The 22,983-nt window shown below is 44.9% G+C and overlaps 1 protein-coding gene across 3 annotated transcripts in view; it reads right to left on the reverse strand.

Moving 5' to 3' along the window:
* The window catches only part of Smap2 (small ArfGAP2), a 51,643-nt gene extending 29,298 nt beyond the window's left edge, over nt 1-22,345 (reverse strand). For 2 of the 3 annotated variants that reach the window (XM_036178774.1, XM_036178773.1), the window contains exon 1: nt 21,802-22,345. In XM_036178774.1, coding sequence (XP_036034667.1) covers nt 21,802-21,904 — 103 coding nt within the window. In that variant the 5' untranslated portion in view covers nt 21,905-22,345. Of the gene's footprint in view, nt 1-8,995; nt 9,074-21,801 lie in introns of those variants that run through there. The other variant, XM_036178775.1, reaches the window with a different exon arrangement.
* Nucleotides 22,346-22,983: the final 638 nt, after the last annotated feature.

Below are 22,983 nucleotides of genomic sequence, written 5' to 3' on the forward strand. Positions count from 1 at the left end.
CTACTGCCCTTGGAGTTTACTAAGTGGATGATGAAAATTTGGGATTAGAAAAAGTGAACCAGGGGACTGGAGAGTTGGCTCGGAGGTTGAGAGCATTGATTGCTCTTCCAGAGGTCCTGAGTTCAATTCCCAGCACCCACATGGTGGCTCACAACCATCTGAAATGAGATCTGGTGCCCTCTTCTGTGTACATAATAAATAAATAATTTTTTAAAAAGATTTATTTATTATGTATACAGCGTATGACTGCAGGCCAGAAGAGGGCACCAGATCTCATTACAGATGGTTGTGAGCCACCATGTGGGTGCTGGGAATTGAACTCAGGACCTCTGGAAGAGCAGTCAGTGCTCTTAACCTCTGAGCCATCTCTCCGGCCCAATAAATAAATCTTTAAAAAAAAAGAAAAAGAAAATAAGAAGGAAGGAAGGAAGGAAGGAAGGGAGGGAGGGAGGGAGGGAGGAAGGAAGGAAGGAAGGAAGGAAGGAAGGAAGGAAGGAAGGAAGGAAGGAAAAGTGAACCAGAGAAGGAGCGCACCTGGATTGGGGGTCATCTGGCATCTCCCTGATGCTGTGGACTTGGAAAGGCTTGTGAAACTTCCTGCCCTTTCCAGATTGGCTGAAGATCCCTCCCAGAAGCCTTCAGAAGGCCACTTTCTCTACTGGAGACAGACATCCTTTTGTGAAGCCCATGCTCCTGGCTGCTTTTCCCAGGAAGCCTTTCTCTTTCTAATGCCTCTCCTGGGTACTCATCCACAGTTGTTCACTGTTGGGTTTTGTTTTTGGTTTTTGTCAGTTCCTTTAGATAACAAAACTTTCTAATTCAGATAACTCTTAAAAGCCTAAGCCAGAACTGGAGAAATGGCTCAGAGATTACAGTTTGCTGTGCTGGTGTGACGATGACCTGAGTTCAAATCCCCAGAACCTGTAAAGTGGGATGCAGTAGAGCACATCTGTATCCCACTGCTCCTACAGCATGATGGTAGGTGGAGACAGGAGAATTTCTGGAAGCTCACAGGCCAGTTAGCCTGGGGCATGCAAGGTCAACAAAGATGTTTTTCCTCAAACAAGGTGGAAGGTGAGAGCCAACTCCTGAGGTCGACCTCTGACTTCCAGGAATGTGCATGTATGTACCTGTACCCTCTCAATCTTCTCCTTCTCTCTCTCTCTCTCTCTCTCTCTCTCTCTCTCTCTCTCTCTCTCTCTCTCTCTCTCACACACACACACACACACACACACACACACACACACACACTAAATCAAACCTTGGGGGAGGAGCACAGACAACAGGGCTGGAAAGATGGCTCAGTGGTTAAGAACACTTGCAGAGGATCTGGGTTCAGCTCTGAGGGATCTGGCACCCTCTTCTGGCACTGTGGGCATTAGGTATGCATGCAGTACACTTACATATGTGCAGGCAAAATACTCATACACATTTAAAAAATACATTTTAAAAATCATATAAAATAGTAAAAAAAATAATAAAGACCTAGTAAGGTATTTTTGTGAAAATAACTTTTTATAGAGGAATGACACAGAGTTAATTTAAACATGCCACATAGAATGTCAGAGGAATCGATGGCTATAATGTTACGTGTTCCTCGGCCAGCCCACGATCGTTTGAATCCAGCTAATTCCCTCTGACAAGCATTTTTGGATCCACCATGGCAGGGTTCTCCGCCGACACAGTAAGTCAGATCAAGCCGAATCAAAAAACACCGGGTTTAATGAGCCAAGCAGCCCCGGGGGACTCTCAAGCCCCCAGAAGTGAGGCAAGGGAGGAGGAGAAATCTCAGGGCAGGTCTAGGGACCGGAGCTTGTATACGACAGACTCCTCTGTAGGCTTGGTCTTGAACAGCTCCGGAGGAGGCTCTCTGAGAAGAGAGGGTCTGGAAAGGGGGGAGTGAAGCCAAGGGGAGCTTCCAACTGAGCACCCTCTACACAAAGACCCTGCTTAATGCATTTATGAATAAGCTAGAAGAGTGGTGGCTGAGGCATGCTTCTCTGCAAAGGGGAGGGGAAAAACAAAAAATAGCTGCTTTCATGAAGGGCAGGAAGGAGGTTACTTCATGAGGAGCCAAACAGTGAGACTATCTCAGTGCAAATGATTGTGTTTGGCTTGAAGCCTCCATGTGGGCAATTACTCCAGCAAAGGCTCAGCTGGACTAGAAGCAGAGCCTGCCAGAACCCCAGGGACTAACACAGACTCAAGTGTCAGAGTCATGGTACTGGGATCCCAGCGCATCCCTGCGAGGATGTTCACAGAACACGGCCTCCTTTACTATGCACCAGTCTGAAATCGAGCCAGTGAGACTGAATTTAAAGAGCCAGAGGGAACAAAGTCAACGTTATCCTAAACTGACATTCCATAGCAACTGTCAACAAGTAGACAAGTACGACCTCTTAAGAGCAGTACCTCTGGAAATCCAGTGTGGCTCCAGCATCATCTCAAGGAATAGCAGCAGACTGGTGGAGATGGGCTCCTTAACAGCTAGACAAGTGCAGCAGATTCGAACCCATACATGTGACACTTCAAAGCACCATAATTAAGCTATATTCCTAGTACTGGTGACCTCACTTCAAGTCATAAAGCTAGCTTGGTTCACCAGGAGTCACCATCTTCCCTTTGGGGACATCCAGTTCTCTGGTGATTTCTAGGTTACTTCAGGTTAAAATATCTTTACTGTAATAATTTTATAAATTATTTTAAAATTTAATAGTTTACTAAAAAAATAATCTACTCATGTCCTTAAAAAAAAAAACACAACACCACACCGTAACAGAACAACACTGGGCATGGCAATGTATGCCTTTAACCCCTGAACTCAGGGAGCAAAAGTAGGTGGTAAAAAAAGGCACCCCTGGGGGGAAAAAAAAAAAAAAAAAAAAAAAAAAAAAATATATATATATATATATATATATATATATATATGTAACATTATACAAACTAAGCAGGTTGTATTTAGGAGTGATTGAGTGAGTGAGTGAGTGTGTGTGTGTGTGTGTGTGTGTGTGTGTGTGTACATACATGTAATGACAATTAATGAATAAAGAGGTCCAGTATTTGAAAGAAAGCAAGGAGGGATATAGGGGGAGGTATGGAGGGAGGAAGAAATGGTGTCATCAAATTATCTTAAAAAGAAAAGAAGAGAAAATGCAAAGAGAGCATGCCCACTGGGAGGGAGGGCACAACTTTTTGAAAGAAGCCACTAAAGACGATGATATGGAACTGAGCCATGAGTTGCTCTTCATCCTCTATCCATAGGATAGATTCCTCTCCAATAATGACAAGTTAATTTCTTCCCTGGGTAGCTGAAGGGCTAATGGTCATAGCACTGGATTCGCACACAGGACCCAGTCCTGACCCATGACTCACCTGGCTGACTTGATAGTCTCTGCCAGGAAATGCTTTCATGCATGTCAGCCACTACCTCAACCAGGCACTAACAGCAGACGGAGGTAAGCAGATGGGCAGGGAGGGATGCTGAGCTGAAGGCTACACAACCACTTCAAAGCCAGCCAGAGGCACCTACATTTCAGAACCTGGTATTATTAATGTTCCCCCACAGAATACAAACTTGCTGATAACACAGCAAGAGGCAGCAGAGGAACAACATAGAAACGGACAGCAACCCCACCCACATCCACAGAGTCCTCTCTTCTCCCTCCGGACCACGGTTCCCAATCAAAGCAATCTCTACTTTAAGGAGATGTCTCTAGAAATTTTTGGCTGTCACAGCTGACAGGAGATAGAAACACGCTAGGCATCTAGAGGCCAAGGAATGTTGATAAATGCCCAAAATACACAGAGCAATCCCCACAAAGAATTACCAAAAGGTCAAGAAATGCTGCTCTAGAAGAATCAGTCTTAAGCCTTAGATAGAAAAACACACCAATTCTGCAGAAGTTTTCTCTTGTTCTGTGACAGACAGGCAGGCATTTAGAGTCAACTGTGGCTTGATGGGTACTCTACAGACTCAAATGTCAAGAGCTTGGTCCAAGAGTAGCACTCCCAGGAGATGATGTAGCACTGAGAAGTGGGGCCTTGTGAGAAGTCTTCCAATCACTGGGTGTGTGCCGTCAGATGGGTTGTGAGTCCCTAGTTTCATCCTCTCTGTTGCTTCCTAGTTGGGTCAACCACATGCTCCAGCCATAATGTGCTGTGTTTGTCTTGGAGGAACCCTCTAGAACCACTGGCCAAACAGAGCTTTCTCTTTTTAAAAGAGTATTTTAGATGTATTTATTTTATGTGTATGTAGGTTTTGCCTGCATGCATGTATGTGCACCATGTGCACACCTGGTGCCCATGGAGGTCAGAAGAGGGTGTCAGATCCCCTGAAAATGGAGTTGCAGATGGTTGGGTACAAGCTATCATGTGGGCACTGAGAACTGAATCTGGGACCTCTGCAAAAACAGAAGTGCTCTTAACAGCACCCCACCACCCCAAACCATTGCTCTTTATAACTGCCTTGGGATTTTTCTTTTCTTTTTTATTTATTTGTTTTGTTTGTTTATTTGTTTTGAGACAGGGTCTCTCCATGTAGCCCTGGCTGTCCTTGACCTCACACAGAGATCCACCTCCCTTTGCCTCCTGAGTGCTGGGATTAAAGGCATGCACCACCATTGCCAGGCTTTGGATTTTTCGTTATAGTGACTGAAGGCTGACTAACACAAATACACTATTCTAAAATTGGAAAAAAACCTTAGAGATCTTCTAGTTCATGCAGTTGAGAAACTGAGCCTCAGAGAGTTCAAGGTCATTAAAGAAATGATCATCAGTTAACCTGGAATTAGAATCGTCTTTACACACCCCACATGTATCAGATGTGTTACAAATGGTAGATCCTCCACAACAGTTACTAAAACAATACCTCACTCTTTCCGTAGTCTTTTTACTATAACATGATTGTACAGCTAGGATGTGGAGCATCCGAGACTGAGTGTGAAGACGTAGTCTCTGGTTTTCCATCCACACTCCTCCGCTTCCTCAAAGGAAAGTCCAGAAGAACACGGGTGACACACTGGCCCTCAGGACCCAGCAGCTAGGCAGGAGAGGTCTCTTAGCCGTTCCCAGCAAAGCTCAGGCTTCTCACCCAGGCAGCAAGCGGCTCTATACAAAACCTTCTGAGCCAACAGATGAGCTCTGTGGCCCAAAGAGGAGCACGGCAACTTTCTCCACATGCCAGAGGAGACCCAATGAATGGCCAACACACGGAAAAGCAGTGCCATTTACCAAATCACAACCATATCTAAACAAGTCAGACAGCTTTCTAAACACACAGCAGCTTAGAAATGAATTCTGGGGTCAAAGTACAAATGGCTAGTCCAGCGGCATGCTGGACGTTAGTCACTGAAACAGCCCTGCCTGAAAGGAGGAGGTCTGCCTCTTCACGGAGACGACCCATCACGATGTCTCAAACCTAGGCATAGCAGAAACAAGTATGACATATACATAGGCATGGGGTAGGGCAAAGATACCAGCTCTACAGAGAAAAATCTGCACAAGGATCTGTGAGCAGAGACCAGAACAGGTCTCTAGAAAAATAGTCACAGCTTCCAAAAAGCCAAAGCAAGGTTCTTCAATTAAGCAAACCTGTCCCGGGGGGACAAAGAGAGCTTCTAGAACTGCTATAAGGTTATTATTAATTTCACTAGAACAGTGTCTAAATATTTACTCCCATCCCACAAAAGGGCCATTTCAGCCTCCAGATTCACACCACTTGCTACATTTCCCCCAAGATGATGTGTCACACTGAAACCTCCTACAGAGGGCACGGGGTCAGCTTCCTGACTGATTCCAGCTTTCCTGTGGTACAGATGCCAGGAGCACACAAATGAAATGCTGCAAAGCAGCAATTACCACAAAGCAGCCACAAGATTCACCTCTCAGCTTCTTAGAATGTCACAGGTCTCCAACTAGCCGAGCCAAGAGTGTGAAGGGGACTGTTACAAACCAAAAGAAGAATCTGATCTGAACACATAGTAGCAGAACACCACTACCTGTAGTGGGCACAGAGACACTGCCAGACAGCTACATCCGCTCTGCACACACAGAGACAAAAAGTCCTTTGTCTTTGTTTACAGTCTAAGAAAATCCTTGCTCAAAAAATAAGAACTGTAACAACTATCATTCCCTTTCTGGAAATGTAGGGCCTCTAATCCACCTTCCCAGGGGATGTGTCTAAGTGAAGGAAGACTGTGAACACCTAAGGGGCTAATCATGGTGTGACAACACTAACCCACACAGGCACCAGGACTTCCCAGCTCTCCATTCCTTGCTTCAACAGATGTCTACCACAGTGAAGCATTTCATGATAGCCCTCCCTACAGCAAAGCCATCTCCTAAATGGTTTCAACCCAGGAGATATCACCCAACTTCTTTAAATTAGAGGGGCCCAGGGTTACTTGGGGCTGAACATGTAAAGTGGCCTAAAAGAGCACAAAAATTTACACTGCACTATTGTCTGTAATAATGAAACTGAAAACCCAAATGTCTAACATGACAGAGTATGGTTTTTTAAAAGGTATTACATGTTTTAATGCCATGAAAAGACCTATGACAAATGTTAAATGAAATACTAATGTCATAAAAATTGATGAAGTACAAACTTAAGTAAATAATAAGAATTCTGGGAATTATCATTTCTGTGATTCTGTTTTTCATACTTTCCAATTATTTTATCATGAATATAGGTAAGTGCCATGGTCAGAAAAGATGGCAGCTGGTGGCTCTGCTTTTAAAGGCAATAGCTTCTAATGTTTAGAAAATAAGCACACCTCCCCACTCCACAAATCTCATAAGATTAAATTAAAAAAACAAAAACCCTGCTCTAGAAGTCTGTTCCCATGGCAACAAGTCTTCCCCTCCCCCTTAAATACATGAGCAGTCTAATGAAATGAGGATCTATTTTTACTCTTCCATAATGTAGACCCTCGATTGGAGTCATTTGTGCCAACTGCTTCTGTTCAGACAAGGCTCAGAACCAAGGAGGATGCTCGAGGGAGCGAAAATGCATCCTCCTAGTTCGAAAGCTTCATCTAAAGATGGGCCTTGCTCTCTTGTATGCGCTGGAAACACACACAGCAGCCCCATTACAGGAAAGACCTTTTCTTAGATTTCCCCTGTCTGCAGCAATTCCTCTTGCCAAAGTCCCCATGCCCACTTTCAGAGTGACAAAGCCAAGCCCTGGCCAAAGAGCTACTCTGAGCAAATACACTTTCAACCTGGCCTGAGAGGCTGACTGAATCTTTTTCACTGCTTTCTTTATCTAGTCAGCTGTCACACGGGACCTGGTTTCCAGCAGCTCTGCTGTTTGCAGCCCGGTAAGGACAGGGTCCTTGCTAGCTCTGCTCTAGGGGCTTCTGTCATATAAGCTAAAGTATCTACAGCAACAGAAAGGCCGGGCCAGAGGCTGCAGACCAAGACCGCACAACCTGCATGTAAAGTTCTCGTGAGAAATCATTTTTCAAGAGTATAAGAACTGCTGGGGGTGGTGGCACACACCTTTAATTCCAGCACTTGGAAGAGGCAAAGGCAGGCAGTTCTCTTAGTTTGAGGCCAGCCTGGTCTACAAAGTGAGCTCCAGGATAGCCAGGGCTACACAGAAAAATCCTGTCTTGAAAAACCAACCAAACCAAACCAAACCAAATAGCTGAAGAACTCCAACAACTAGCAAAGTTGACACTAAATAAGTTCTTTCAAGTCAAAGCCAGAAATGCCAGAGAAGTCATTTCTAAATCTGCACATTTGGGGACTTCCAGTCAGATAAGAAAAGAGGAAGAAGTTAAAAACAACATCAAGCTGTGTGCACTTGGACAAACGAGGGGCAGGAACACACAGTAGGATTTGCACACAAACGCGCAGCGACAGATGGATATTCTGCGAGAGACTGGGGATTTACAATCTAGCCTTCACTAGCAACTGCTGGAAAAGACAGTGTGCTGGTTGGTTTTCCTCAACTTGACACAAACTAGAGTCATGTGGCAGGAGGGGACGTCAATTGAGGAAATGCCTCATCAGATTGGTCTGTCTGCGGGCATGTCTGCTGGGTTCTTTTCTTGATTGTGGATTGATGTGCCAGGACTCAGCCACAGTGTGCAGTGCCACCTCTGGGCAGGTGGTTCAGGGGAGTGTAAGAAAGGCGGCTGAACATGAGCCTGGCAGCAAGTCAGTGAGTGCTTTTCATGGCTGCACAAGGACTCTTGCTTGAGTTCCTTCCGTGATGTTCTCAACCACAGGCTCAAATTAGGATGTGTCAACCACATCAACCCTTTCCTTCCCAAGCTGCTTTTGGTCATGGTGTTTATCACAGCAGCGGAGAGCTAAGACAAACAGCTCCCTGAAGAAGGGAGGGACACTTTTGTCACCGCCTGGGACACAGTTATCCCAGCGAGGGCAGGCTCCCCCTCCTCTGTCCTTTACTATTTTCAGTGGGCCACAAAATGGGACCATCACACATTCATTCAGTGGGGTAAGAAAACAATGACAGGAAGCCAAAAGGATCCAATTTAGGACTAAGAAAGTTCCTGTAATAGCTGAGTGAATGTTTTTTAGAAGAAAAGGAAAAAGAATATCAACAAAATCTTCTGCTGGTGGGCTTGAAAAACCTATTGCTTTTTGTTGTTGTTGTTTCAAGACAGGGTTTGTCTGTGTAGTTTTGGAGCCTGTCTTGGGACTCGCTCTGTAGACCAGGCTGGCCTTGAACTCACAGAAATCCTCCTGTCTCTGCTTCCTGAGTGCTAGGATTAAAGGCATGCGCCACCACCACCTGGAGCCCTAATGCATTTTTAAACTGTATAATCTATGTATCTAAAACCAACCTGGGATGAAAAAAACTGTCCAAAGAATCCACTCATTGTCAATGAACAATAGAAACCCCCATTCCTCTGCAAGCCACAAGTTAGGTGGGGTTCAGAGGCTGGTTTCAGCTTCACAAGAGGGAGCGAGGGGAAGTGGAGAGCTGACAAACTAAATATAACCCCCACAGCAGCAACCTTACACGGCTGGATGGCCACAGCTGAAGGCGAATTTGGCTCATCTCTGGGGCTTTCCACTGGGGAAGGACCTGCCGTCCAGCCATCAATGACCAGCATTCACAAAGCCTGTGGAGAAATACAGGATCCAGAAGAGCAGGGTAGGGAAGGAGAAAGTTTGAGAAAGGGAAGAGTCAAACAGAGGAAGAAATAATTATCATTATAAAACATGAAGCTTTACAAAGGCATAGATGTGCCTTTAAGATGTACCTTTAAAGCACAAGTGGCCTGGCTGAAAAGAACTGGTATCCTGGGAGAAAGGCAAGTATTTCAAATACCTAATTACAAAACAATCTGCCTATAGCTCCAGTACTTGGGAGGTGGATACAGCCTGATCAAGAAGTCAAGGCATTACCAGCTATGTGAGGAGCACAAGACAAGCCTGGACTTCCTCCTCAAAATTATTTACTGACTTGTTTAATTAAAATACAAATCTAGCCGGGCGGTGGTGGCACACGCCTTTAATCCCAGCATTTGGGAGGCAGAGGCAGGTGGATCTTTGTGAGTTCAAGACCAGCCTGGTCTACAGAGCGAGATCCAGGACAGGCACAAAGCTACACAGAGAGACCCTGTCTCAAAAAACAAAACAAAACAACAACAACAACAAAATAATAATAATAAAATATAAATCCAGCCAGGTATGGTGGTACACGCCTTTAATCTCAGCACTTGGGAAGCGAAGGCAGAAGGATCTCTGTGAGTTGGAGGACAGCCTGGTTTACAAAGGAGTTTCAGGACAGCTAGGACCACACAGAGAAACCTTGTCTCTAAAAAACAAAGCAAACAAACAAACAAAACGTGTGTGTGTGTGTGTGTGTGTGTGTATGTATAAAAATCTAAGCCAGGCATGGTGGAGCCCTCAGGTGATCCCAACACTTCGGAGGCTCAGACAAGAGAACTGCCACAAGTGTTTAATCCCAGCACTCAAGAGGCAGAGGCAGGCTGGTTTCTGAGTTGGCCAGCTTGGTCTACAGATCGAGTTCCAAGACAGCCAAAGCTATGTAATGAAACCTTGTCACAAAACAAAACAACACACACACACACACACACACACACACAAAACAAAAACAAAAACAAAAACAAAAACAGAGTTAATTGCTACAAGATCAAGGTCAGCCTGGGCTACCAGGTGAATTCAGCCCAGACTGGTCTACAAGGGCAGCCAGAGCTACATGGCAAGGCCATGTCTCAAAAGTAAATACATAGTGAATAAATAAAACCCAAATTGCATTTAATTATATGTGATTTACAGGAATACCCATCAAGAAGAAATTAATTTTTCAGAGAAAAGCGAAAAAACAGTGAAACCCATGTGATTTTCATAGTTGATGACAACTTAAACAATGACGTTCCCTTAATCTGTGGAAAGTAACAGCCCAAAACAAACATACTCACACTGAACTGAAACCTTTGTTGGCCTGGTTCCACCAAAGCCATTAACGTGGTCAGAGCCCAAATGCAGGTGACCTGATTGACAAAAAAAGAACTTGCTGAACTGGAACCACGTGACGCCAACGCTTTTATAATCAGGAAGGAAATTAGCGACCCTAACTTGGCAAACTTTGCCTTTAGCCAGAGCAGTGACATTCCTTGTAAGACTGTAATACTTTTTAGGGTCAGTGCAGCAGAAGATAGATCTACTGATGTCACCCTGTTCACCCAGCACTAACTAACCTATGTGAAGTTGCTGGGAGACACCAGCCACTGGCCCCCGACTCATCACTCAACACACCTAGACACAGTGGTGCAAGGCACAAGGAAAATTAACCCCACTGTAACAAATTCAATTATCAAGGAGAGATTAAGCCGTGCCATGTGTAAGGCTGCTGTTGACAAAACTCTGTGCATCTTTGTATTATTGACTCAAGTCACTCAGGTGAGGATGGGAACATGCCCAGACCCTAAGCTTCCCAGAATTGGAAGGGTGAGAACTTATTTTCTGAGTAACCAAATGACAAATCGATGCACAGCTCCTGGTGGCGAGCCAGAGTCAAACGGCTTCAACCTGGCACACAGCTTACAGGCTATGACTTACTGTCTCACTACTGGACTAAGTTTCAGCAACAGCTACGATCCTTTAGAAGCACACAGGCCGTTTCTACCAGAAACCCATTCCTATCTCTTGTCCACATTTACAGGAAAGACTTTTGTATCCCTCATCCCTAATAACTAAGGGGGACGATCCCATGGAGATGTGTGAAACCATTTAGGAGATGGTTTCAGTGTCTGTGTGTCTGTCAGTACTTGGATCTTACTCTTATTCTACTCTATCACAGAGAACCAACTACATTTCCCAGCCTCCCTGCCAAATGATTTCTGGATAAATTCCCTCAGTGAGATCCTCGTAAGGGAAGATGGCAGAAAGAAGAAAGACGTCCAAGTGTTCTTGTTCGGCCTGGGTTTCAGCTGCCACCTAACAATCCCTCTTTCCATGCCTCTGGATCATACCACATGGCTACTGGCACTTTCTAATTTCCTTAGCCACATGGTAGCTCCTGGGCAGCACCAATACCTAGGTGTCTCAGTAACCACTTAGCTGTAACTCATTCCCTGACCTACTGGTTTCTGTTTCCCTAACTGGCCTCGATTAAGGAGACCTTCCGATAGGCATGTCAAACATATTGGTTTGGAAAATAATTTTCTTTTATCCAGATATCCTGTAAAAAATATGCTTCTAGGAAACAAAATGTACAGATGATAATACACATTCATCCATTTAATATTACTTAGGCCTTATCAAACCCCATCACTGCTCGGAAGATTAGTGGATGTAGTCCCAAGTCCTTGTCCTTGTGGGCTTACATCCTAGTGGACACTTCAAGTGCAGTGAATCACAATTTAAGAAGTTAACTGTAGGCTGGGGATGCAGTGTAGTTACTAAGTTCTTGCCTAGCATGAATGAGGCTTTGGGTTTGATGCCTAGCATCACATAAACCGGGTGTGATGGCACCTGCCTATAACCTTATCATTGGGGAAGTAGAGGGGAAAAGATCAGAAATTAAAGCTAATCCCCAGCTACATATTGAATTCAAGGACACCCTGGGATATACCAGATCCTGCCTCAAAATAAATAAATAAATGTTATCTGAGCTGGGTGTGCTGGGTCTAGTGACACAGGCCTGTAATCCCAGTGACTTGAGAGTTGGAGGTGGCAAGGGCAAAAGTTCAGACCCACCTGGGCAACTTGGAAAGGCTCTGTCTCAGAAAGTTTAAAAGGCTGGATATGGTGGCACACCCTGTATCCCAGTAGGCAGAACAGGAGAATATTCACAGGGTCGAGGCTTCATCCCACATTCTTAGTTCCAGGCTATCCAGAACTACATAGGGAAACCCTATCTAAAAATGGGGGTGGAAGGGATGCCTGAGGATATAGCTTAGTGTTAGGGTGCTGGCCTGGCATGTGAGAAGCCAAACCTCAGCACCACAAAAATAATGAATTAAGCAGTACAGAATTACTGTCTTCCCAGTAGAGGAATGCAGTAAATGAATACACTACTAAGGTGTTCTACAGACTCGTCCCTACCTTGTTGGTATGGTGTGCTGAGCTGAGAACTCCAGGAGCTGGACAGAACTTCCTCAAAGTTACTATCTACTTAAACAGGCCACTTGCTCCAACAGAAGTACAACTGTGGCAAGGGTCTGAGTAGACACCGTGTGCTTAGAATGCACAGCAAGAGAGCATGACAGACTTGCTGGGCATCTTAATAAGGGGATATTAACTGGAGAAAGAGTCAACCTCTGCTTATTATGTCACTTACCCTCTCTCCATAGCACAGGTAGAGTCCACTCACATAGCATGCAATGTACGTAATTAATGGTGTGTCACAGCCAGCAATTGCATATTATTTTCAAGTTGGAATTTGCAGGCAGAAGAACAGAAACAGACAATGACTCATGTGATGAACAGTTACATAGACAACTGTGCCGAAGAAAGCTGCCACCTACATCCCATAATGACATCGGATGACAAAGGCAGAAAGGGGGTAGTCTTCAGATTTATCTGGAAACAAGATTTGCTACCAAGAAAGTACCTGACACAATCATGAAGACATAACAAATAGTCGACACATGGTCCTGCTTGAGCATAAGAGCATGCTCAGCTTCAAAACTAGCAGCACTGGCCGCAGAGACGACAGCACATCTCCTGCTGGCGTTCCACTAGACTGCTCTAAGAGGAATGCATGTGTCCACGAAAGCACACACAGATGATACAGGTGCAATACTCACGTCTCTCTTTTTTTTTTTTTTTTTGGTTTTTCGAGACACGGTTTCTCTGTAGCTTTGGAGCCTGTCCTGGACTAGCTCTGTAGACCAGGCTGGCCTCGAACTCACAGAGATCTGCCTGCCTCTGCCTCCTGAGTGCTGGGATTACAGGCGTGCGCCACCACTACCCGGCACGTATCTTTTACTACTTGGCAATAACCAAGTACTTCATGCCTGTGAGACTTATAATCCCACTGGAAAAGCAGGTCGACCTACAACACTAGATGTATACAAAAAGCTGAAAGCATAACACATATTCATAATCTCAAAACCATAAAAAGTCACCTGGAGAGCTGGAATTTTAATCGTATGAGCCTCTGATTAGCTACCAAATTCTAACCCTCACACTATACAATATGTAGTTAAATCACCCTAAATACCACACAAGAGCACACACACACACACACACACACACACACACACACACGAATGCACACACTCATGAGTACAGCACAACCAGCACATCACAGAGTCTCTGTACATTTCTGCCTCCCTTTCCTACAGTGTAGCTCCTCAAGTTCACCCACAAAGCCCTATGTACCCTTTCTGTCAGCTTAATTGCCTCTTGGAAGATCTTTTGCCTTCTTCAGTGCTATAATGATTATTTGCTTTATATATCTACTTCCCCACTAGAACCTCTGATATCAAAGACTTCATCTTTGAAGCCCTTCATATATCCCTGCACAGTGTCTGGCACAGAGTGAATGCTTAAAATTTTTGTTTTGTTTTATTGGAGTGTTTTGTAATTGTTTGCTTTTTTTTTTTTTTTTTTTTTTTTTTTGGTATTTTAAGACAAGGTTTCATAGCCAGGCATGGTGGCGCACGTCTTTAATCTCAGCACTCAGGAGGTCAGAGGCAGATGGATCTCTGTGAATTCGAGGCCAGCCTGGTCTACAGAGTAAGTTGCAGGATAGCCAAGGATACACAGAGAAACCCAGTCTTGAAGAAGAAAAAAAAAAGGCAGGGTTTCATGTAGTCTAGGCTGGCTCAGGATAATCTTGAATTCCTGATCTTCTGAGTGATATGATTGCAGGCAGGTACCACCACACTCCACTTTAAGATAATTACTGAATATGTGTACACATACACATACATACATGCATACACACATATAGTGCAGAATGCCAATCTAAAGTGAGCCGTTCCTAAAGGAACTCTGTCCTCTTTTCCTCCCTGCCACAAGATGCTATTTAAAGGGAACGCAGAATAAACAAGGAAGTGTCTCCCAGAGAACAGCCTCAGCACACCAAAACTACAAGACGATCTAATGGTGGCTTTGACTAATTCCTTTCAGTAAACTTGTCAATAGATTCCTGACTGCCAGTGTGAATGTGCATCAGCTGTAAAAGCTCAGAAAGTTACTTGATCTTGGGAAGAGGAGGATGAACAGAGAGGAAACTGGAAATGGAAGCAGAACTTCTGCCTGTCTACAGCTGGTAGATTTTTTTTTTTTTAACCTCTCCAGAAGGTTAGAAACTATGTTTCTGCATTATCAGATGCCACTGACTCGTAACTAAAACAACTTAAAATTGACAGGAAAGTTTGTGTTCTAGGAATGATGATTCAAAAGCAATGGTGTGGCCATTGATAAAAACCAATAAAGGGAGAGCTACAGATAAAAGTGCGAACGTTAGGCCTGGGCGGTTGGTGAGAGAACTCAACAGGAGAGGCTTCTTGCTGCTGTGTCTGCCCATCTGAGCTCTGACTCAGAGCCACACTGCAGCAAGCCAGAACCGGTTCCTACAAGGCATCCTCTGACCATCACACATATATCATAGCATGTGCGTAGCATGTGCACACACACACAAATAATTAATTAAAATATAATAAATTTTAAAAGGTTAAAATTTAGCGTTACTACTAGAAAATCTCCACACAAAGAAATTCCCTTGCCTAATCTTTCATACATGTCTGAAGAGGCAGGAAACATGCAGGCTATCATCCTCAAGGGTCCTGTAAAGCACATTTGCAAAAATGCCAGAACTCCCATATATAGGAAATGGTTTTGGCTTAAGAACTAGGAGATTACAGTGAGTCATTCTAACCGTGACTTCCAGTAACGGGAGTATTTTTAAGGACACAAAGTTTAAAAAAAAGAAACTAATGAACTCAAGATAAAATATGTAAGACCAAGAGTGGTAAAAATAAAGGATGTTTACATCTTTTGTTTACAAGGCACCTTCATTTTTCCACTTAAGAAAATGAAGCTGACAGAGGTTAAGAGCCCTGGCTACTTTGCTGCTCTTCCAGAGGTCCTGAGTTCAATTCTCAGCACCTACATGGTGGCTCACAACCATCTATAACAGTATCTGATACCCTTTTCTGGCATGCATGTGTACATGTGGAAAGAGCACTCGTACATTAAAAAAAAAAACAAGGAAAAGCAGCTGAGACAGTGGGTGGCATGCTGAAGGGTCAGACTAGCTGCTCCGTCACCAAGGGGAGGTCCTCTTCACCAGTGCCTCCTCGGCTCCTCAAGGCCGTCTAAGTGCTGTAGATACTTTATTAAAAGATGCATTTGTTGTGGGGTATTTGTACACTGTGAAGATGTATTGCTGTGACTGGTGTCATCAAAAGCTGAACAGCCAATAGCTAGGAGAGCTAGCAGGGACTTCCAGGCAGAGGGAGACCTGAGAGGAAGAAATGCGTAGTCACCAGCCAGACTCAGGGGAGGCAGGATCAAAGTACAGAGTAATGGTAACAGAGCCACACAAAAGACCATAAAAGTAGATAAATAGATATGGGTTAATTTAAGTTATCAGACTAGTTGGGAACAAGCCTAAATCAAGGCCAAGCTTTCAGAATTAATAAGAAGTCTCCATGTCATTATTTGTGAGACGGAACAATCCATCTACATGTGTTCCTTCTTATTTTGTGTGTAAGAATGCTTTACATGCATGTTTGTGCAACACACACACACACCTGGTGGCCATGAAAGCCAGAGGAAGATACTAGATCCGGGAACTAGAGTTACAGATGGTCGTGAACCACCGTGTGGGTGCTGGGAAGCAAACTTGGGTCCTCTGCTCTCAACCACTGAGCCATCTCTCTAGCCTCTGTGCACACTTTCCAAAGACATCTTCCATGAGAGAAGCTGTCTTCCAAATCATTCAAGAATATCTCCCAACTTAATAGAAGTACAGCCTTGTGTAGAAGCTCTTGAGTGGACATGGACAGAGAGTCTTCATTGTCTCCATGTTATGCTGTTGACTGAAAAATCCAAAAGACCAAGAACAGGGGTAATGTGCTATTTGCAGGAAAGTGCTGAAAAACCTATCCATTTAATGTCATTGTTTAATATACATATGCGCACATATACAAAATAAAGAAAATGTCATTGTTTGTCAATGCATATATTACTTCTCAAAAATCAGGGAGGCTGAGGAGAAGACTCAGGAGGAAAGCACTCTCCCTGCAAGTGGGAGGATTGGAGTTCAGAGCTCCAAAGCTCACCTAAAAGCCAGGTGCGCATGGCAGCCTGCTTATAATCCCAGAGTACAGGAGGCAGGCACAGGAAATCTCAGGACAGGGTAGCTAGATTTGCCAGAATCAGTGCCAGATCTGTCTCAATAAAAAAGGTGGAGATCTATTGAGGAAGGCTCCCAAGGTCAACATTGGGCTTCTACAAGGAGGCATAGACATGTGCACAGGTATCCTCAAACACATGGTCCTACACAGACATTTAAAATGAAAGTCAGGTAAGGCAAAGTACTTGGGAGGAAGAGGCAGGAGGATCACAGGAAGTTTGCATCTAGTCCGCTCTACATGGTCCTGCCAAAGCTATATAGAACTGTCTCAGATACATAGGTAAGAAATCAGGTACAGGGAGGGGTGCATGCCTGTAATGCAAGCTTTGGGGAGGAAGATCAGGAGTTCATTTACTCAGCTACACAGAGGTTAAGGCCTGCCTGGGCTACAAGACCCTTTTCAAACAAAGAAAAAGGATAGGTAAGAAATGGCCAACAGTGGTTATCCCCAGGAAGAGAACAATGGTGGCTGGGTCACCTTAGGACAATGACTTTTCACACTGTTGTCTTTTGGAGTTTTTGAATTTTGAACCACATGAAAAATCAATTAAATGAAAACATATACAATAGGGGATGAAACAGAGGCAGTGGTTAGTTAGAGGGAAACATCTCACAGACAGGATGTTACAGAAGAGGGACGGGGACCTAAGAAAGCCCTCAGACTCCAGAACTCCAAGAGGTGCTCCAGTCTCTCCTATATTCCACAAGCCCATTATGTGCCCCCATGTCAGCTCCTTCTCATGAAACAGTTCTCTGCGTCTCACAACCCTCGACACTGGAAATGTCACAATGGTGGACAGGAGTATGAAGGTCTTCAGAAAGGCAGACCCTCCAATGGTAAATGCTAGATAGAATCTGGTTTTAGCCAGTCTCCAAATGGGCTAATTCCCACACACTGATAGACATCTGGAGCTAAAGAGCTGAAGGCAAAGCCTTGGGCCACGGTGACCCCAAGTACAAAGGAAGTGTGATGGAGCCAGGTCTCCAGCAGCCAGAAGCTATGGACATTCCTGGACCTTACACTAGTTTTGCCCCTGTTTATCATGACTGAAGCTAGTCCATTTAAGATATTAATGTGGGAGCTTTCATGACAAGGAGACTGTATCATGGACTAAGAACAAGTCACAGCATTTGGGAAAGTGAGCTTTTTGAGACAGGGTCTCACGTAGCCCAGGCTGGCCTCAAACTAGCTGAGGATGACTCAACTGATCTTCCTTCTGACTCCAACTTCTGAGTTCTGGGATTACAGGTGTGGCCACCTCAGGTGATTTAAACTGTGGCTTTTTTTTTTTTTTTTAAAGCAATGCAAAAGCAGTTCTGGACATCCTGGACATTTGGGAGCCTGGTCCAACAGATCTACTGAAGTGGTTCTCAACCTTCCTAATGCTGTGACCCTTTAGTGTAGTTCCTCATATTGTGGGGACCCCAACCATAAAATTATTTTTTTGTTTGCTTGTTTGTTTGTTTGTTTTTAAGATAGGATTTTTCTATGTAACAGTCCTGGCTATCCTGGAATCCTTGTAGATCAGGCTGGCCTCAACCTCATAGAGATCCACCTGCCTCTTCCTCACAAGTACTGAGTTTAAAATTGTGTGCCACCATGTCCAGCTCCATAAAATTAATTTTTCTACTTCATAACTGTAATTTTGCTACTGTTTCGAATCATAATGTAAATATTTTTGGAGACAGAGGTTTGCTAAAGGGGTTGAGAACCACTGTTCTACTGAATAAAGAGAGAAGGGCATCAACTTGTTCTCTATTCTGATGTTTAAATCACAACATTTTAAGGATCATCTAACAGGTAATCACTCCTAAATATAATGTGAAAGAGAAGAATCAGGGGACTAGACAAGTTACTCTGTGGTTCAGAGTTCATACTGCTCTTTAGAAGGCCTGAGTTCATTTCCCAGCACCCACCTCAGGTGGCTCACAACCACCTGTAACTCCAGCTCCAGGGAATCTGACACCCTCTCCTGGCATCCATGGGCAATGCACTCACATATACACATAAATTAAAATAAAATTTTTATGAAAGATAACTTTTCTAAAAAAAATAAATAAATAGAAAAGTCAGGGTGGCAAGATTGCTAAGTAGGTAAGGAAAGGTGTTTGCTACCAAGCCTGATCATTTGGGTTCACTCCCCACATGGTAGAAATTATTCTGTCTCTTACAAAAAAGCACACACACACAAATAAATTAAAACATAGTATGAAATTTTTTTTAAAAAAGAGTCATTGCCAAAGAGTTACTTTAGAACATTACAAAGGTATTACAGGTTTGTAGTTCAAGCTATATCAATAGACTAAATATTAATACAAGAATACTCTAAAGATCCTGTCTGGTGAGCTCTCAATTTTCTGAGAAAGGATAAGATTAAAAAAAAAAAAAAAAAAAAAAGTAAACTCAAACCCAAATCTTATTTAGTGAATACTTTCTAAACTTTTCTGCCAACTAATTTTTTTTTTTTTTTTTTTTTTTTTTTACCAGAGCTGAGCAAGTCACAATATACTGACACAAAGGTCTTTCCTTCCCACCCTCTGAGAACTGCCTACATGTTCATTACAAAAGCAGAAAATAGAAAAGAGGAAGAAAACGAAGAGGGGTTAACCGGCAGACTGGACTGGATCATTCTCCAACTAGATAAACAAGGCCTCAGCAAACGCTTGCTTAACAGAGCTGAAAGATAACGGGTGCATGGCATCTCTTTTTAATAGTGATGAGATGTGTGGAAAAGAGTTTCTGACTTTGGAATGTTCAGGATCTAAGGTTTTAGCATCAACAGCTACTAGTTTTTGCTGTTGTTTCCATTTTAGTTATTGACTGGAGGGCTTTGTACATGTACTACAGCATCCACACAGAGGTCAGGGGGCAAGAGTGGGAGCTGGTTCTCTCCTTTTATCATGTGAATCCTGGGGATCAAACTCAGGCCGCCAGTCTTGGTGGCAAGCACCTTTATCCACTGAGCCATTTCACAGACCCCAGTTACTAGTTCTCATTAGAAATTAACTAAAGCTGGGCTGGAGAGTTGGCTCAGAAGTTAAGAGCACTGGTTACTCTTCCAGAGGACTCGGGTTCAATTCCCAGCACCCACATGACAGCTCACAACTGTCTGTAATTCCAGTTCCAGGAGATCTGACACCTTCACATGAATGCACATTAAATAAAGTTATAAAAAAATTAAAAAAAAAATAAATTAACTAAAGCTTCATGTCTGAGTTCTCAGTAGGACTATTAATAAAGGGTAATAGGGAATTTGGAGGAAGAAATTATAAATTAACCTCTCTCTTCCATATGGTATATTTCATTGGAATGAGTAAATATAAGAGCAACATGAGAAATAGGGGAGAGGGTGGTTCTAAAAATCACCAAAATGGCATCTGACTCTCCAAGTGTGGTGATGCCCACTCAGGGATGCCTCACTACGACTTAAGAGCTGTCAACTGAGGACACTGGAGAATTTGAGTGAAACCAAGATGCCCCTAAGTTTTAAACCAAATCTTCCAATAGATCTAACAAGAATCAATCTAGCCAGGTGGTGGTGGCCCACATCTTCAATCCTAGCACTCTAGAGGAAGCGACTGGCAGATCTCTGTGAGTTCAAGGCCAGCCTGGTCTACAAAGCGAGTTCCAAGATAGCCAGGGCTACACAGAGAGACCTTGTCTCAAAAAACAAACAAACAAACAAAACCAAAAAAGACAGCAAACAAACAACCCCCCCCCCAAAAAAAACCCAATAAATAAAAAAAATTCAGGAGAGAAATCCAGGGACCTGCTTTCCTAACAGTACATTCCATTTACCTACTGATAGAGGTCACTAAAAAACTATTACTAGGAGTCTAAATCAATGCACCATCATTCCTGGTGCCCTCCTTACATAACCCTACTCTAAAATAAACCATAATCACAGGAATCATGGGTTAAGCATCTACTGCTTTTTCTCAAAATTAATACACACACATTTGAATTTGTTTTATACTACATGCCCATATGCTATACGGCAAATCTGGGAAGTGGAATTAGGGTACATAAACAACAGCTCCCCAAAATATAATTTCGTGTATTTACAAAGGCAAGTACAAATATTTCACTAGTAACTTTTACTACCATATTGACCTTTAATTGTATTAAAGCACGAACCTTTAAGGGCACAGAAAACAAAGGCTAAATGGTTGTGGCCAATTTATGATGATCCTTCCTCTTTCACCTCTAGAAGTGTAAGCACCAAAGAAGCAACGAATTCGATGAATTCCTTGCTTCCTTTTCTCCCTGCCTGAATGGGTCCTGCACTACAGCCCAGATCCTGCTAGCTTCAGCCACCACACAAGCATGAGGCCTCCACAGACCAGGCTAGGCTACCTAGAAATCCGCACTGTGTCACTGCGTAAGGCAGCTTTCCCACTGCACACATCCGGAGTGAAGAAGGCCACCTAAGCACGCTGTCAGAGCTCAACAAGGTGGTAAAATGGCAGGAGTTGCTAATGAAAGAGCAGACAGCAAAGAATACCACCTTTAAAAATCATTTCGACAGTTTTCCTCCTCATCATTTCACCTTCCTCCTCGCCACCCCCACCCCCCCCCCCACACTGCAGCTCACCCACAGCTTTGCCAAGTGAAAGGCTGCCAGCTCTGGATGACAGCGGGCCCAGAAGCCATTCAGAGCCTGCAACACAGACATTCTCACCTGAACACACCGGGCCACCCCACCCCCTACTATACCAGCCTCACCACGCTCACACGCCCACACACACACACACACACACACACACACACACACACACACACCACCTCTCCCTCTCCCACATCAAACCCCGAGCCCCAGGAAACCCAGCAGGCTCTTGAGCAAGGGTGGCACCCGTTGCCACCTGAAGAGGACTCGCCCCTGGGCACCAGAACCCCCTCCCCACTCAGGCCAGCCCCCCACGCCGCTGCCCCCCACCCCACCCCCGCAGCCAGCCCCTAGGCGGTGCCACGGATGTGCTACCTTTGGACTGGCAGTCAGCACAGAACTTGTTATCTTCCTCCAGCAGCAGGTTGGCCAGGACCGCCTGGTACCGATCCACGTCCTTCACCGACTTGCCCGTCATCGCCAGGGTGCCGGCGGGGGCAGAGGGCGACGCGCCCCCCGCGCCCCCAGGAGCCCCTGCCTCGGTCCGGGGCTGAGGCCTCGGGGCCCCCGCCCAGGCGCACCTCCCGAGCGAGACGAGCCGTGTCCTCCCGCCCCGCCCCGAGCCGTCCCGGGGGTCAGGGCCGTCTGCCCCCCGCTCCGCAGCCCCTCGGCGCGGCGCCCCCTGGCGGGCTTCGGGCAAGGAGGGGGCCCGCGGAGACTGCGGGACCCGGGACCCGGGACGCGGCCTAGGAGGAGCGAGCCCTCGGCCTCAGGCGTGCGGGGCGCACACCTGACCCCGGTGCGGAGGGTCTGCAGCCGCGCTTCCCGCCTCGGTTTCCCTGGCAGCTGCGGCCAGCTCTGCCGCCACCTCCACCGCCTACTTCCGGCAGCTCTTCCTATCCTCCTCCACCCAGCCCAACCCGCGCATGCGCCCCGCCCACCGCACCGCACTGGGCTCTTCCCTCGGCTCCGCCTCCTAGGAGCCAATCCGTGAAGAGCCGGGGGCGGGGCTTGGGCGAGAGCGGCAGGAGGAGGGCACGCCCCCTTCGTGTCCTTGGAAAAGAATGAATGAAGCCTGGTGGAAAAGGGAGGAGAGTGAAGAGAATAAAGTGAAGGTAACACCCAACATTTACTGAGTTCTTACTGTGTGCAAGGGACCGCTCTGAGCACTTTATGTCAGTTATCACCGTATGCTCTTCACAGCAACCTTTATGAAATGCGTATTTATTATCTTTATATAACCCAGGGGTTGTGGATATCCCAGACTCCCTCAGCTTAGTCTTCCCTTCGAGAAATGAAAGGACTCACCCTCTGACCCAAGTTAAAGAGACATCACACCTTCCCACATGATCTCTTCTTCTCCTCCTTCTTCTTCTTCCTCTTCCTCTTCTTTTTCTTTTCTTTCCCTTTTTGGTTTTCCAAGTGAAGGTTTCTCTGTACAGTCCTGGCTATCCTGGACCTCACTCTGTAGACCAGGCTGGCCTCAAACTCAGAGATCTGCTTGCCTCTGCCTCCTAAGTGCTGAGATTAAAGGAGTGTGCCTCCACTGCCTAGCGC

Source organism: Onychomys torridus, chromosome 2, assembly GCF_903995425.1.
Source record: "Onychomys torridus chromosome 2, mOncTor1.1, whole genome shotgun sequence".
Lineage (NCBI taxonomy): Eukaryota > Metazoa > Chordata > Mammalia > Rodentia > Cricetidae > Onychomys > Onychomys torridus.